General features: G+C 55.9%; 1 protein-coding gene across 1 annotated transcript; it reads right to left on the bottom strand.

Moving 5' to 3' along the window:
- Nucleotides 1-408: 408 nt before the first annotated feature.
- MLYCD (malonyl-CoA decarboxylase) lies at nt 409-15,385 on the bottom strand. Its single transcript, XM_032323177.1, has 5 exons — nt 14,796-15,385; nt 7,630-7,742; nt 6,542-6,698; nt 3,618-3,767; nt 409-1,524 (listed from the first exon to the last, which is right to left on the bottom strand). The coding sequence occupies exons 1-5, from the start codon at nt 15,336-15,338 to the stop codon at nt 991-993; spliced, it is 1,497 nt and encodes a 498-aa protein (XP_032179068.1). The 5' UTR covers nt 15,339-15,385; the 3' UTR covers nt 409-990.
- Between the last annotated feature and the right edge of the window lie 49 nt (nt 15,386-15,434).

Here is a 15,434-nt window from a genome sequence, read left to right as displayed (position 1 = left end):
AGAGCCAGAGACATTTCCGGGGGGGCCACCACCCTAACACTGGTCGCCAGGCAACAAGCCCCACGCAACAGGGGACGCAGAAGGAGCAGGGGTTCGGTCTGGAAGACAAAGAATGTGGAAGGCCAGGGGACCCGTCTGTGGGAGTGACAACAGCGAGACCAGGCCACAGACACCCCAGGGGGCCTCCTACAGCCACAGGCGAGGCCTCTGCCTGCCTTGCTGTTCTCGGCAGACCTGGTACATCACAGCGCATCGCGGACCACGAGCCTCGTGGCCCCGAGGCCACCGCCACTGCGCCGCCCCCAGCGGTTCACGGCTTCACCTGACCAGCTCGTGCAGGCCCGTTAGGTTCATCAGGAACCTGTGTCTAACGCCCACCGTCCAATTCAAGCCCCAAGGGACACCACCTTGTGTGATACTCAGATTTAATTTAGTCAACTCTGGGCGGTCATGAACATTTCCCTATGCCCGGGGGCTCCAAAAACACGGGTGCCATGTAGCACACAGAGCCCTCTGTCCCTGTGGTGAGTGGGGAGAAACGGCTAAGACGACCTCGGCTGGCTACGTTCTAAGCTCGGAGGAAAGTGCTCTCACCTGGGCCACCTGCCCAGGGCCTGGTGAGGCTGGCTGGTCCACCCAGGGACGACACCCAGCAGAGGTTCTAGAGCTTTCTGAAGATGGAGGCACCAAAGCACTGCCTCTGGCAGGGACCCCCGACCTGGATGGGGGGGGGGTTGGAAGGTGCGGGAACAGCATCCCCACCCCGACCCCGTCCAGCCCCCCACTCTCTGGCGTCAGGCACAGCCCCTGCGCTCCCACAGTGGAAGTCAGGCCACAGCCTCCCCTTCCGACCTTGCTGTGGGTCAGAGAAAACACGCTCTAACCCTGTTCGACTTAAAAAAAAAAAAGCTCCTTTTGATGCATAAGCCTCCCTGACCCATCCCAAAAATCATCCTTCTCAGGGTCAGGGACATCTGCTTCGGGACAGGCTTAAAGTTTGCTGTTCTTCTGAAACTGGGCCACGAGGCTGAGGACCTGCTCGGAAGCTTTGATGTTCTTGGAGCAGAGGTAGCTGGTGCTGTTGGTGGCCGTCTCCCCGGGGTAGTACCGGTAGTTGGCCATCAGGCCGCAGGAGCTGGCGATGCCCTTGAGGCTCGCATCCGCCATCCAGTTGATGCGCCACATCACGGCCCCGTTCTGCAGGTGGAAGTTTGCCACGGGGTTCAGGGCGAAGCCCCGGTGCTTCTCTCCATACAAGTACCAGGCGCAGAGCCGCATCAAGGGGGCCTGGAGCGCCTGGACCAGCTTCTCCGACTTGACCCATTCACTGCTGCTGAGAAAGGCCTTGAGGGTCTCGTTCACGGGACCACCTGTGATCTCAGAGATTTCTTGACACTCCGAATCCGTAAAGAGTTCATTCCTCCCGTGTTCCTTCGCCTGTGAGCTCAGGAGTCCCAGAAGCCACTTGGTGAATCCAGGTATAGGAGACAGACTTGAAAATGTCCCAAGATGAGGAAACTCTTTCTGTAAGGCACGGTTGGTAGGGAAAGGCAGGTGGAGAAAACACACACACACAGGTCAGCAGGCTGGTCACGGAAGCGGAAACACCCCTCCATTCACCACTTAGGCCTCCTTAAGCCCTGCATGCCGCTGTCTAGTTCACCATGGTATCTGATGTGCGTTCACTCTCTCCTTTCAAGGCACATTTATTACGAATCTGACACACACTAGGCCCCGGAGGCATCCTGAGTCCCCGAGGGGGGCCTGTGTGGTGGCTTCTCTGTCTGCACCGTGTGTCACAGTGGCAAGTCGGGCTGGGCCCGAAATGAGAAGCGGGGGTTGCGGTGCCACGGGGCTTGATGTGTAGTCTTCTGACCACAGCTCCTGTCTGTGTGGCACACCGCACCCCTCCCAAGGACTTCTTAGTGGCCACAGAGCCTGGTTTGGCACTTGGCACGCAAGGACCCAATGGCTGTGTCGTGAGCGAGTAACTTGTCCCACGACTCCACAGCGCGTGTGAGGATGGGCTAGAAGGGGAAGCCACGGCCGATGCCCCATCTCAGACAGTTCGGTTTATCAGACGGTATGGTGCATGGTCCTATGAATCTCCAGGACCGTCCCGTAAAACTCTAGCATTTTCTGAATAAAAGTATACTGTGTCCTCACTACAGAAGAATTTTTTTTTAACTTAGGATGGCAGCAGAAACAGACCAACAAACCTATCACACTCCAGGACTCTGAGACAGCCGCTCTGCAGGTCTCCTAAAGCATAACTCCTCTGGTCTTCCCCAAGGGAGACATGTAGCTCAAGGCCCTGCTTATGCGCTCAGGAATCATGAGCCTTTTCTCATTTCTCATTCAAAATTCAAAAACGTGACTTTAACAAGAGAATGATATTAAAAGACGAGACTATACCATGATTTTCCTAATCATGGTTTGTTCACTAGGCACTTTGGGCGGCTCTCAAGAGTCTGCCTTCATAAACCGCGACGCACACCCCTGTGCAAGACAGCGAGAGGGCCTTTTCTCGGGGTTCTCCCTGGTGACTGTCAGGCTCACAGCCAAGTGTGGGACCAGGGATCCCCGCTTTCTCCTCCCGAGGATGGCTCCTGGGCTGAGGGGCCAGCTCTGATCCATCCGGAAGGAGAGTCGGGGGGTGAGTTACCCAGAAGCCCGGCTTCTGCCCTCCTGAAGGCCTTTCTCGCTCTGACATGCCCCCTGCTCCCTCTCCCTGCTCCATTCAGCAACACCGTCAGCAAAAAACAAGGAAAGAAGAAGAAACTTCTATTAATTAGAAATGGCTCCCATCGCCTCTGGGGAAAAGGTGGCAAGAGAGTGATTCTAATGAAGCTGATATCCTGCTGAATCCTGAGTTCTGAGATTTAAGATTGATTATGAATTTAATAGAAAGCACGTCAGTGTTTTAATTCCACTCTGTCATTCTCCACGGAAGAGCTTCTGCTGTCGGTGCCTTGTGGAACCACCCAAAGCAGAGAGTGCCGCTCTCAGAGCCAATTATTAGCAATCTAATTATTTTACCTAATAATTACATTCTGCTCAGTGCAGTTCACTCAAGCCCCTTATGAGATCGTTTCGGAAAGCTCGACCTGGAGTGAACGGGAACATTTCACTTGTCGGATGGTGAAGTGTTTTTCCCAGGGCAACAGAGGGAAGTTATTAAAAAAAAAAAAAGCCAGAGTGTTTACCTTCGAGCTGCCCGGTCTAACCTTGACACTCCCTCATGGCCGATGAGAAAGCCCACGCTGAGGGGGTGTCGGGGCCAGAGCTCAGAGGGTGTGGGGGCCGGTCAGGCAGGGCCACAAAGTGTGCTGTCCAAACTGGGACAGGAGAGTGAAGGGACTGGTGGTTACGGAGCCAGGACAGCACATGCAAGCCAGCAAAGGCCCAGCTGCCAGACGGGAGGTTCCCCGGAGAGGCTGATGTCCTTGGAAAACATCGGAGAAGCCAGTTTCCAGATGCCCCTTTCTTGGCACTGCCTCCTTGTCCCGAGTCTCTTGGGGCACCTGGGACAGGCCAAGGGCCATCTGGTTCTTCCTCTCCCCCCAAGGCCAGGTCCTCTTTCGTCCCTCGTCCCAGAGGCCCTGTGCCACACCCACCTGCAGCTCCTTGAGGACTCGCTTGACGAGGACGGTGCCCAGCTCGACCCCCTGCAGGCCGGGCTGCGTCAGGCTGATGGAGTAGAAGATGGCCGCGGAGATCTCACTCCTCTCCTCCGTCTCCGACGGGGGGCACTCCTTCACTATGGCCTGGAAGACACGACGATGGTGGGCCTGGGCCCCTCGCTTCCCATGCCTGCCCGACCTCCTGGGGGGGCGTGGGGAGAAGCCGGGGAGGGTGAGAGCCCGGAGACCCTCGCCCCTGTTCACAGACGTGACTCTGGAGACCAAAGGCCTGCTCTGATCAGAGATCTCTCTGGAGGTGGCGACTGCACAGCCCCCCCCACCCCCATGCTGTTTGCCGCACCTACGCCACGTTGATTGCGTCGAACTTCGCAAAAAACAAAGTGTGTCTGCTTCGTCTTTTCTCTCCCAGGCCTCTGTGCTGTGGGAGCCAGTGACAACCCTCCTCCCGGCCCGCCTGCGACACCCAGACCAAACCCACCCTGCCTCACCTCCCCGTCCCCGGGCTGCCCCGTGCAGGCCTGCTGGTTGCGACTTATTTTCGTTCCTGCTCTCCAAGCTCTAGGTTTCTAGATTTCTCCGTACGCCATACATGGCCCTATACAGTTTTCCTTTTAGGAAATGTACTTTTCTGTGTACCTTTTTGATTTTGTGCTACATCCTTGTTTTTCCTCTGGGAAAACTCACACACACACACACTCCCCAAAAAGACTCTGCAGGCAAGGGCTGATCTATGAGCTCCAAGTTCTGAAGGCAGGGTGCTCTGAACCTCGCTGTTTGAAGGTTGCCTGACCGTGGGCAAGAGCAGGGGGCTACCCTGAGTTCGCGTCAATGCAGGCACACAGCCTGCTGCTGCAGAACCTATTTAAGCTACTCTGACTTCCACCAGCTGCATCAGACTCCTGCGGTAGCGGGGTTCGGCTCTGAGCCCTGATGAGGCCTGGGAGTCCCCAAGCTTTCTGAAACTCAGTATGGAAGGTGCGCGTGCGCACGTCCCCTGGGGGGGGGGAAATGACCTCCAGCTTTCATCCCCTTTGGATGCTCAAAGGGTCTTTCCTGAGACTCCTGAAAACTTAAGGACTGCTGCCACAGGAAACTGGGGTGGCTGGTGACACAGAGGGAGGGACACCCCCAGGGCGGTGCCAAGCCCTGTCTCCTGTGGCCGGACTCTGAGGGAGGGCTCCTGGTGGTCAGAGTCAGGGTGCTTGGTCTTTACCTTGTGGGGTCAGCCTCCCCGGTCTTTCCAGAATTCTGTAGGTTATCTTGTGTTTCTTATTCAAAAAGTTCCAACAAACCTTTTTTTAAAGTGTTTAAAATACAGACGGATCTCTCTTTGGTTAGACAAATGAGATATGCACGATGTCCAAAGAGGCAAGAAGTAATTGCATAAGGAAGAAATCACGAGTTACTCCAAAACCTAATGCCAAGTCCTGCTGTTAACCCTGGGGAGAACGCCTTCCATCGGCTCAGAATACGTACTTAAATACACACACGCACACCCTCCCTGTGCATGACCCCCTCCCCCATCGCGTTCCCATATCCCCCAGTTTCCAGCAGGGAAGGCACTGCCTTGAGGACGGGGGCGTGGGCTGGGCTGGAATCCCTTCTCATCCCTACTGGCTCTGGGATCGTGGGCACATCACTGAAGTTTCGCGGCAGCCTCGGTCTTCTCACACCCCCCGAAGGACGCTATTAGCGGAAGTGACGCCTCACGCGCAGGGCGCTGAGCAGCGACGCAGGGAACAGGCTTCCGGGGCCGACCGGCACGAGCAAACGCTCCACCAACACACGCGTACGTAAGAGCGCGCCACACGTGCCAGCCCGGGGCCTGGATCCGACTCAAAAGTCAAGGCCGGCTTTCTGTGTCAAAACCCTAGCAGGGAATCCACATTTAGATACACGCGCGGGGATCCCGGGTCGGAGGCTGAACCCGATGTACACGTCCTCGTCTCTCTCCTGCGTCCTCTCCGGCGGGTGGCTGGGCCCTTAGGTCCAGCCTCTCGAAACTGTACACGCTGCCCGGATGGGCCACTGGCTGAGCTCCTGGTCTGAGCATCTCCCGGGGTAAACCCCTCTGAGTGGGAATCGTGGGCGGAATCGGGGAATCGTGGAAAAGAACGCCCGTTCTACCCTGCCCTCGGACCGCCAGCGGGCCCAGCCCCCTCGGACATAGGAACCCCGCAGGCAACTTCCCCTAGTGCTCAAGAACGCCCGCCCCTTTGCTCCCCTTGACTTCTGGGCCTTCGGACACCAGGAAGCGCAGCCCCTGAGCCCAGCCCGGGGCCTGTCCTCGCCTCTGCAGTTCCTAACCGCCATTCCAGACCCAAAGCCCGAATGGACCCAGGCGACTCGGCTCCTGTCACCTTTTCCCTTCCTCGGGGTCTGCCCTCATCCCCCGGCCCCGCTCTGGTTCTTCTGCAGCAGCCCCACCCCCACCCCCTGCCCGGTATCTGCTGGAAACAACTGGACTTTCTCAGCAACCTCCTAGCAGGCAGGGCCTGTCACGCGGTCCTGTCCCCTCGGCTCCCCGGGCAGAGCGCTGGGCCCGCAGCAGGCACGCGGGGCACGGTCTAGTTTTCACGTTTTCAGTCACAGTCTTTCACACCTGCCCACAGGCCCTGAACGAGCATTCACACGCGGAAGCGAGTGCCCCCCTTCCTCGGCCCCGGGTCCGCTCAAAGTCAGTTCCCGCAGAGGAGCGCCGGCCTCGTTGGGTAACTGTCTATACGTCCTGCCTCTGCCCCGTGGCTACAGATCTGGATGTTTCTTCTCTCGCCAGTTCTAAACGCGAATGCCTCAAGCAACACACTTCATGGTGGGGGGCAGGGGGAGCAGGTTTTAGATAAACGGACGGGGCTCTGTGGGACGCCCGCGTGGTTCTGCCGCGACCGGGCCGGTACCTGGATGTTGCTGGAGATCTCGCCGGTCAAGGCCACGTGGAGCACGACCAGGGGCTCCTCCGGGGTCGCGCAGTGAGAAAAGAAGTAACATCGCCTATAAGGCCCGACGCGTCGCTTCATGTCCATCCAGTTTTTCACAGGATGCACGGCCTCGGACCTGAGGAGGGGTTAGAAAGCAGCAAGGCTGCTGGACGATTTAGAAGTCAGAGAACCACTGCTGATTCCTGTTCCTATTACTCAACAGAGTCAAATAAATCCTTCAAATACAACTTCAGGAGAATTCAAAGAAAATCATTTTAATACGAAACAGTGCTGACTGAGAGGAACTCCGATGAATTTTACTCATAAAATGGTCCCCAAATTCTTAATACCTGGTGTTCAGACTAGTTCGTGGGGTCCTCGGGAAACAGTTGTGCAGCAATTTTATTTATTTATTTTCTAAAAAGATTGTTTCTTTGAGAGAGAGAAAGAGAGAAAGAATCTGAAGCAGACTCCTCCCTGAGTGCGGAGCCCAGCTCAGGGCTCGATCTTGTGACCCTGAGATCATGACCTGGTTCCATTTCCCTAGCGACCTGCTCCAGCCACTATCTTGTTTTTGGCAAGTGAAATGACAGCCCTTGGAACTGGTCGCGGTGCAAAGTGCAAGCTTCCGCAGCCTTAGCTTCCTTAAGGCAGCACGGAGCGTCTAGACCTTGAGATGCGAAGAGCTTCTCCTGTCTGAGGACCGTAGCGACACGCCAGCCTGGGCTTCCCCAGGTCCCAGGCACACGGCCATCATGCACCAGACAGCCCACTCAGAGATCTGCCCAAGGGAGAAGTTTGCCCAACCAGGCGAGACCCTAACACACATACTCCGTCCCGGGCAAGTGCTGCGGCTCTGATGCTGGGGCCCACGGGAAACACGAGAATGTCAAGGGCACCCCGCGTGGGGGCCTGTGGGCACAACGGCCGGTGGCCAGCTGTGATCACGACATCACCAGCTAGGATGGGACACCATTTATGAAGCCCATGCTTGGCCCCAAACGCACGTGCAGACGAAGACTGGCCCTCAGCTAACATTTCGGAAGAGTGAAAACCTTGATACTTACTCGCTGATTTTCTGCAGCACCTCACAGGGCGAGTGCCAGGTGACCCGTTCTAGGTTCAGGAAGCCGGAGGAGAACCACTCCGACAGCATACCCTTCAGCACGCCGTTCATCTCCTGGAAGGGAGAACACGAGAGCGTTGGCTGCCGGGCCCCAAACAGTATGCGCGCCTCCGCCTCGTCGCCAGCTGGGACAATGGCCAGAGTGGGACACAAAAGCCACTTGCAGGGTGCCTCTCCGAACAGCTTCTCTGCGGACAGTCCCGACCAGGCGTGCGTGGTACCCAGCTCTCTACTTGGCCACTCTGACCCCAGTCGGAAAGAGGCCTTTGAGGGAGCATTTAAGGCGAGCTAAGCTGCCCTAATCAAATGGTATGTTCGGGTGTGTTCATTGCCATGAACACGACCGAAACCGTGAGGTTGACAAAGTGACGCATGGGGTGCCATGCAGGGCGAAGCTAACCCAGGCGGCACGGGGCTCGAGTCCTACACTCTCGGGAGCACTTTGGGATGGGCCGAGACATCACCCCTCGTTTCCCAAGAGAAACAAGTGCGGGGTCCGGGGCCCCAGCCGTCAACTCACCATTTCAGATCTGAACATCTCTGAAGTCAGGATGTAGACTTCATGTGACGGCGGGTCAGGGCTGCAGTGGGAGCGGTTTCTCCTACTCTAGTGGGACCTAATAGTGTGTCCAGCCATCAGCACGCTTATATTTGATGAAATTATTCTAATCTCTCTTCACTTATTTGTGGCCGACCCACGTCCAGAAGTGATGGGAGTCAACTTCATCTTTCAAGCAAGAATGGTACCAGATGTGTAGGGAAAGGAGAGAACACAGGGGCAGACCTGGTAGCCGCCCATGACACGCTAAACATGCACAGCAGTAGGCCACCTGACAGCCGGAGCCAGAGGACGCCCGGGGCTGCAGACACAGCTTGCTCCTCAACAGCTGCCTCCCTTTCTTTCAAACGCACAGAAGCTTATGCTTTAGGTAAGAGCATGGCTGTCCAGATTTAAGATCACACTGTAGCTAGGGGTGGTCACATGACTTGACTTCTGGCCAGATGTTAATAAAAGTGTCCTGGAGCAGTTTATGGGAACCTTAAAGAATGGCCAGAGTATACCTTCTGCCCATCTTTTCTTTGTTGCTCCCCCGCAGGCTGGGCAGTGATGTGATGGCTAGAACTGGAGCAGCCATCTTGGGCCATGAGGCAACTCTGGGGATGAAGGCTTTTAAGGCAGAACCAAACCAAAGTCTGGGTCAATTGACGGAATCACAGAACAGAATCATCCCTGGGTGTCTACCTCCAGACTCTGACATGACAAACTTCTCTCTTAGTCAAATCACTATTATTTTGGGTCTCTGTTACGCATGGATGAACTACGTATTAACAGATACACTGAATATTATGACTGAATAATAATAAGCATCTCAGGACATCTGGTACAGAACTGAAAAAGAGCTGTAATTGCAAAAGTTGTAAAAATGTTATTTATTCCCTGGTAAAAGGTGAGAGGACTCACGACACTGTCATTTGGGGACAAGCTGCGAGTGGGTCACGAAAGGCTTCAGAACGAAGTGGGGGCCGTCTGTAGATATTTCAGGCCTGGGGCACAGAGCCAGCCCCAAATCTGGTCTGTGTGACCCTGTGGGGGTGAGGAGAGAGGTAAAGCGCGGACCAAGTCAGGCTTGGACTGAATTTAACACAAAGGAGAAGCCCTGAATAGCTAGGGTGACTACAGATGCCGTCTTGGGAGAGAGAGAACATCACCATAGGTGGGGACCAAGTGCACGGTCGATTAAGGATTTGGTGGAGCTGTTTGAAGGATTTACGGGCTGTACCAGATGCCCTTTATAATTCCTTTTTATTCTCACTTCCATAACCTGGTCTTCACTCAGCTGTAACCTCGCAGTGAGGGCAGAGGTGGTGTGAACTTCTGGTGCTTAAAGAATTCAGGGGGCTGGCGGTTCAGTGGAGGCAGTGGCAGGGTGGAAGAGGAGAGGCCGTCGACCAGGAAGCACAGAACCACTGCTGATAAAATACTGCCTCGGACCACACCAGCTCTCAATCTTCCTGGGTTCCTCACGCACTCCTGAGTACAAGCTAAAAACAAGGGACCCGTTCCCCAGAAAAACGCAAACACATGAGTCAGGAGCGTGCGGGAGTACCTAGTTTCAGGATCAATTCGGGATTAATGCGCAAAGAAATGGCTTGGCCATGAGAGCTCTCCCTCCAAGGTCTCTTGGTTCTATTTTGGGCTACTGACGGCTGTGAAATGTGACCCTGCCACATGAGATCTGGAAATCTAGGTGAAAGGGCACAAGCCCCCACGCTCAGTGCTCACGCCGCATAGCTGTCTGGGCCAGACCGCAGGCGACAGGAGGAGACACGGCCTCTGCCTTCGCTTTGCGCATCAGTTCCGCCGTCAATCCCAGACTCTCACCCACGACTGCCGGGGAGGCCAGGAAGCCTGGGCTCGGCTTTCCGGATCTGCTGACTGGGGTTATCTTGGAGGACACTGTGCAGAAGGCCAATCAAACTCCCCTTTTGGCAGAGAAAAAGCGGTCTCCCACCGCATCTCCTGAAGTTGTTGGCTATCAACATCTCCCCACGTTTGGAATGTGGAGCAAATTAGTTTTCATTGCTCGGAAGCCCTGAGCAGGGACAGGGAGCTGGAGGCACTGGACAGGGTCCCGGCAGCACAGCTCAGACATTCTAGGACGATTCCCATCGGTGGCGGCTGCTGTCCCCCAGGGGACTGGGGCATCCCTGCCAGACTGCAGATAAGGTCCTTTTCGGTCTAGCTGAGCACAGAGTTAACAGAACCAACAAGGACCACTGTGTTTACTGCAAAGCAGGACAAGTCACCGAAAGAGGTCATATGACAAAGCGTCCCGTGTGGCTGGACCTCGAGACAGTGGGGACACCGGCCAGTCTGCTGTGAGTTCAGCCTCTTCTCTGCTGGCCCCCGTGCTTCTGTCAAGACTCGCACACCTCTCATCTCCCTGGAATTTCTATGTTCAAATTGCCATCAAGAAGCTCTTCCATTTTCTAAAGGCCAACTTCCCTCTGGTACCCACAAGTCACTGAACAGAGCTCGGACCTCCTAGAATGGGAACTCGAGTCACCTTCACAGGCAATTTTTGTCTCTAAGCAATGTAACTGCTTGACCCCAGTCGGCCTCAGAAGAAAAACCGAAGGCCTCCATACCACACACACACAGCACGCGCCAACCCTCACTACCAGTAATCACAACCCAGGACCCTCACGAACTGTGCCCTTGACTGTGAACCTGATTTTGGGGCAAGCTGCACAGTAACCCCCAGAGCACTTCTTAGAAGGGAACCAGGCTGACCTTGAGCACACCAACCGCTGGCAGAATCTCTCACCTCAGTGCACAGCCGATGGGCCCGGGGGCTAAAGGACTTGGCTAAAATCATGCCTCTCGGCCGCAGAGGTCAAGGACAGTCCTGAGAGCCAGCCCTTTCCCTCTCCACACAGGACCTGCCTCACCCGCCGCCCTGGGAGACACCCCATCAACTTCCTTTTTGGCTTCCTACTTGCCCATTAGTCTAAAAATGCCACTGCAGCCTGAACCCACAGCACCCCTCATGCAAACCCGTGCGTGTCCCTGTGCTTCGCCCTGCAAGTCTGGAGATGAGCAGGTGCGGGAGATGGCACAGCTAGGACACGGTGCCGTGGGCACACAGGGAGGGACGCTCAGATCGGAGGTGAAGGCAGAGAGCGCTCCCTGCTCCGCCAGCATCCCAGGGCACCACGGGTCCCTGGGCATTTGGGACTCCTGCTCCAATGATTCATATGCCGAACTTCCGGTGCTTTCTAACACTGAATTCCTCTGAGCAAGAGGTTCTAGCTGTCACCTCTTTAGCTTGGATGCAAAATCCAGAATGATGCAGAAGAAACGGAATCAAAGTGGATCGTGCACATCATGTGATCCCAGGGACAGATTCCAGAACTGGATCCCAGGGACGGTGTCTATGGATTAAAAAAAAACAACGAACTATTCTCTGAAGGGCTTGAATGATAGGGATTTATAAAGTGCTATGTGACTATGTAGAGCAAAGGAGAAGAGATTCAATGGATTGAGTTCTAATGGTTACACGCACTGGATAGAAGGACACGATCTCCAGGTAGAGAAACGCCAAGAGGTGTGACTGCAGGTCTAGAAAAGGCTTCTTGCCTTTGTCTAGACCACACGCAGAGGCAAACGTCAGGCTATTGTCATTCATCCTCTGTTCAAGAAATACCTTTCTTGCTATTTCTGCCTGTTGATACACAATCTTTCTTCGTGTGTGGACCACCCTGATAGCTGAGGACCTGGCTCAGGATCTCCCCAGAGTGAGCCCCTTGCCCTGCCCATCCCCCAATCTAGTTTCAATGTCACAGCTTTCGGCTCCCACACTCCTTCCCGCCAGAATGATAAGCTGAGTTTTCTTGTGTGGGGAAGAGCAAGGGGCTGGATACATTCGGTAACGTGTCACAGAACCAGAGGCTTTAGAACTGGATGGGACCTTAGTCATCACTGGGGCCGAAACACTGAAATCTGCCAAGGGCTGTCCAAACATCTACCACGAGGCCTCTGCTGGCCGAGCAGAAACCTTCCAAGCCCTCTGGGCTTCCCTGCGGGCTCAGAACTTGGAGTGCCACAGTGTGACATCAGGACAGACGGGAGGAGTAAGTGTGCCGACTCCGTCTTGTGGTGGGCACCCTGGGCTCCTCTCATGTGTCATTCAGCATTCTGCTATGCCAGACATTTAAAACAAGGCTCCCAGTTTTCCAGGGGTTGATCATCAAGTTGGAGTTGGTGACGGGGGGAGGGCAGTTGGTGGAGTAATACATTTCAAATGCTCGATTCGGATGTTAAGGCATAAAATCCAAGCGAATAATGTAATAATACACGCAAAGACAATGCACACCCTGAAGCTCAACCCCGGCTGAGGTCACCTTGAACTGGTGGTGGAAAAGCTGAGTGCTGAGCAGCTCCTACGCTAGCGGGCTTCCCAACAAGAATCAGGCAGTGAGGTGGGGTCAGGAACTTTCCATCAGGGCCGGCTCGGCTGGAGAGGGGGTCTGTGGAGAGGAGCAAGTGACGGATGGTGGAGCCAGCAGCGTCCGCGGCGGTTTGGGGTGCACCAAGAATGCCAAAGGAAAGGAATCACATGCTGACCCTTCTGGCCAAGGCAGGACTGATGACTTTCCAACAGGGAGCAATGACTACTGGTTCCAGAGAAAGGTAAGCACTGGCATTACCAGTAAGATGGAAGCTCGCATGCTCACTCTTGGGAAAAGTAACTACGCTCACAACTAGAGAACATTAAACTCCCCATTTGGTAAAAAACCAAGTAAAACAGAGCCAGTAATTCACTGGGTTGTTTTATCTTGTCCTTGATTTAGCAGAAAAAGGGAAAGTCTAAGAAAACCAAATCCCTTTTAGATCAATAAAGTCAATAGCTCTGAGAATCAACAATTCACAACAAAGTACACAATTCTGGTCAGGACTGGGCTTGAATCCCGGCTCAGGACGCTGGGCAATGCACTTGACCGTGACCAGCTTTAATCTCTCCATCTGTACAACCGGTCCTTACGGCATGCGAACGAGATGAGCCAGCGGGCGAAAAGCACCTGCCAGCCACCATGCCTGCTATTAACTCTTCCCATACTAGACTAGAGTGGAAACTCCTGACCAAGTGACCTGAACACTTACACCAGGAGCACGCCTAGTGTACGACAGACACCCAGTGGACACGTGTTGTGTGGAAGGATGGAGAGAAGGGTGGATTTCATTCTGGAACAGGTGACATTCTACCTAATTCTCCAGTCTTCCACGTAGTAAAAACCAAGCTTCAGAAGGGCCTCCATGGTCCTAGTTCAAGAAAAATGAATGAACAAACAAACCTGTGCTTGGATGGGAGACTTTCTCCAAGTCGATGGGAATACATTGAGTGTGCAGAATATAACGTCTCAGCCATGCAGCCTGGGCTCGAGTCAGAAATGGGATCAATTCAAATCGTGGCCCTTGACGCACATTTAGCACTATAGATCAACCAGCCATCATGAGTAATCAATCACAGCACTGGTTATCACTGAGGTTAACCCCATTCTTAACTATCCCCAGTGTTCGCACATCTAAGACCAAATCGCTGAGAAAATTGAAGTCTCTCAGAGGCACCGTAGCTCACCCCTCAGGACGTGGTTATCAAACAGGGTGCAAAGCACCCCAGGCTGAGGTCTGGGGAGGCGACATACCTATTTGCTTTGACTCCTTGGTCCAGTCTCCTGACCTCAGTAGGTTTCCTTAACCCACCTAAGAATGAGGACAAGAACGTGAAAACTACCAGGCCAGTGTTAGGGTTCTTAAATGAATTTGGACATAATCGTTCAACTGCTCAATTTTTCAAAGCCAACTGCGCCGCAAAAAGTTCCGAATGTTGGAAGCTTCCTGAAACGTTTACAGCACTTTCTGCTCAGGAAAAGGGCAGACCAGTGGTCCCTTCAAATGTAATACCCAGAGCAGAAGGGGACGACGCCCAAGGTCAGCGAACTTTGCAGGCAGCGTTTATCCGCACCTCACGTGCGCTCCCTCTGCTCGGCGCCCGGGGACTCGAGTGCTCAACTGGGATTCATCACATTTCGGGGCTGAACTCAGGAATGTGCAACGTTCTGCCGGGTCGCGACGCAGAGACCAGAGACCCGTCTCTGTGCATCCCGCAGGGCTGCTCAGACCACGGCTGACACGCCGCGGGTGTGCCGCTACCTTCTGCTGACACCACCCCGCGTTCTGGGAGGCTACGTGATGCTCGGCGGCACGCGCGTTCACGTGCACCCCACGACGGCACTCAGCTACAACAGCAAGAAAGGGACTTCGTGGAGCACACTTAACCGTGGCGGCGCTGACAGTCGCGTTAGAGGTAGGCGGTGCCGGCTGTCTAGGTGGCGGGACACAGGAAACCCTGGGCCAAGGGAGGATTCGGAAAGCCTGGGAGGGAAGGGCCCCGGGGGGAGGGGGCTGTAACTGGCAAAGTGTGCGCGGCTTCAGGCCGGGGCAGGTGCAGTGTTTGGGGCTTGAGGACAGGTGGGGACTGTGCCGGGAGGGCCGCCAGGAGCTCGCGGACCTGCTGCAAGGCGGGGGCCCGGGCGGGGCCTTACCCGGACGTGCGGCCCCTCCACCAGCTTGAGGGCCTGCGCCTCGAGCAGGTCGGCGCGCAGCCGCACCAGGAAGCGCACGCCGCCGTCCAGCTTGCTGATGTGGTGGAACAGGCCGCGGTAGCGCGGCACCAGCGCGTAGCGCAGCCGGTCCTCGGCCTGCAGCAGCACGGCCGCCTCCCGCGGCTGCTCGCGCAGCTGGAGCACGCCGGCGCTCTGCTCGGCCACCTGGCCGTGGTCCACGCCGAAGCCGCGCGCCAGGCGGCTCAGCAGCTCGGCGCGCTCGGCCGCCTCGGCCAGGCCGCCGTAGAAGCTCACGAAGTCCGCGCACTGGCCCTCGGCCGGCGCCGGCGTCTTCTCGCGCAGCTCGTAGGCCGGCGTGGCGGGCACGGCGCGCCGCAGCAGCTCGTCCATGGCCCGCTCCAGGGCGCCCGCCTCCGCCGCCGACCCGCTCGACAGCCGGGGTCCGAGCGGCCGCGGCGGCCGCGGGGGGAGCCGCAGCGGGAAGAGGCGCCGCGCCGTCAGGGCTGGCCCCAAGCCTCGCATGGCGCCGCGCGACAGCTGCCTGGGGGACGCCGGCGCCGGGGGGCTTCCGGCTTCCGGCGCGCGCCGGCTTCATTGGTCGCGGCCGAGGGGGCGGGT

Source organism: Mustela erminea, chromosome 19 (assembly GCF_009829155.1).
Source record: "Mustela erminea isolate mMusErm1 chromosome 19, mMusErm1.Pri, whole genome shotgun sequence".
Classification (NCBI taxonomy): domain Eukaryota; kingdom Metazoa; phylum Chordata; class Mammalia; order Carnivora; family Mustelidae; genus Mustela; species Mustela erminea.
The sequence above is the reverse complement of the archived record's forward strand: the minus strand, read 5'-3'. Positions and strand labels throughout refer to the sequence as shown.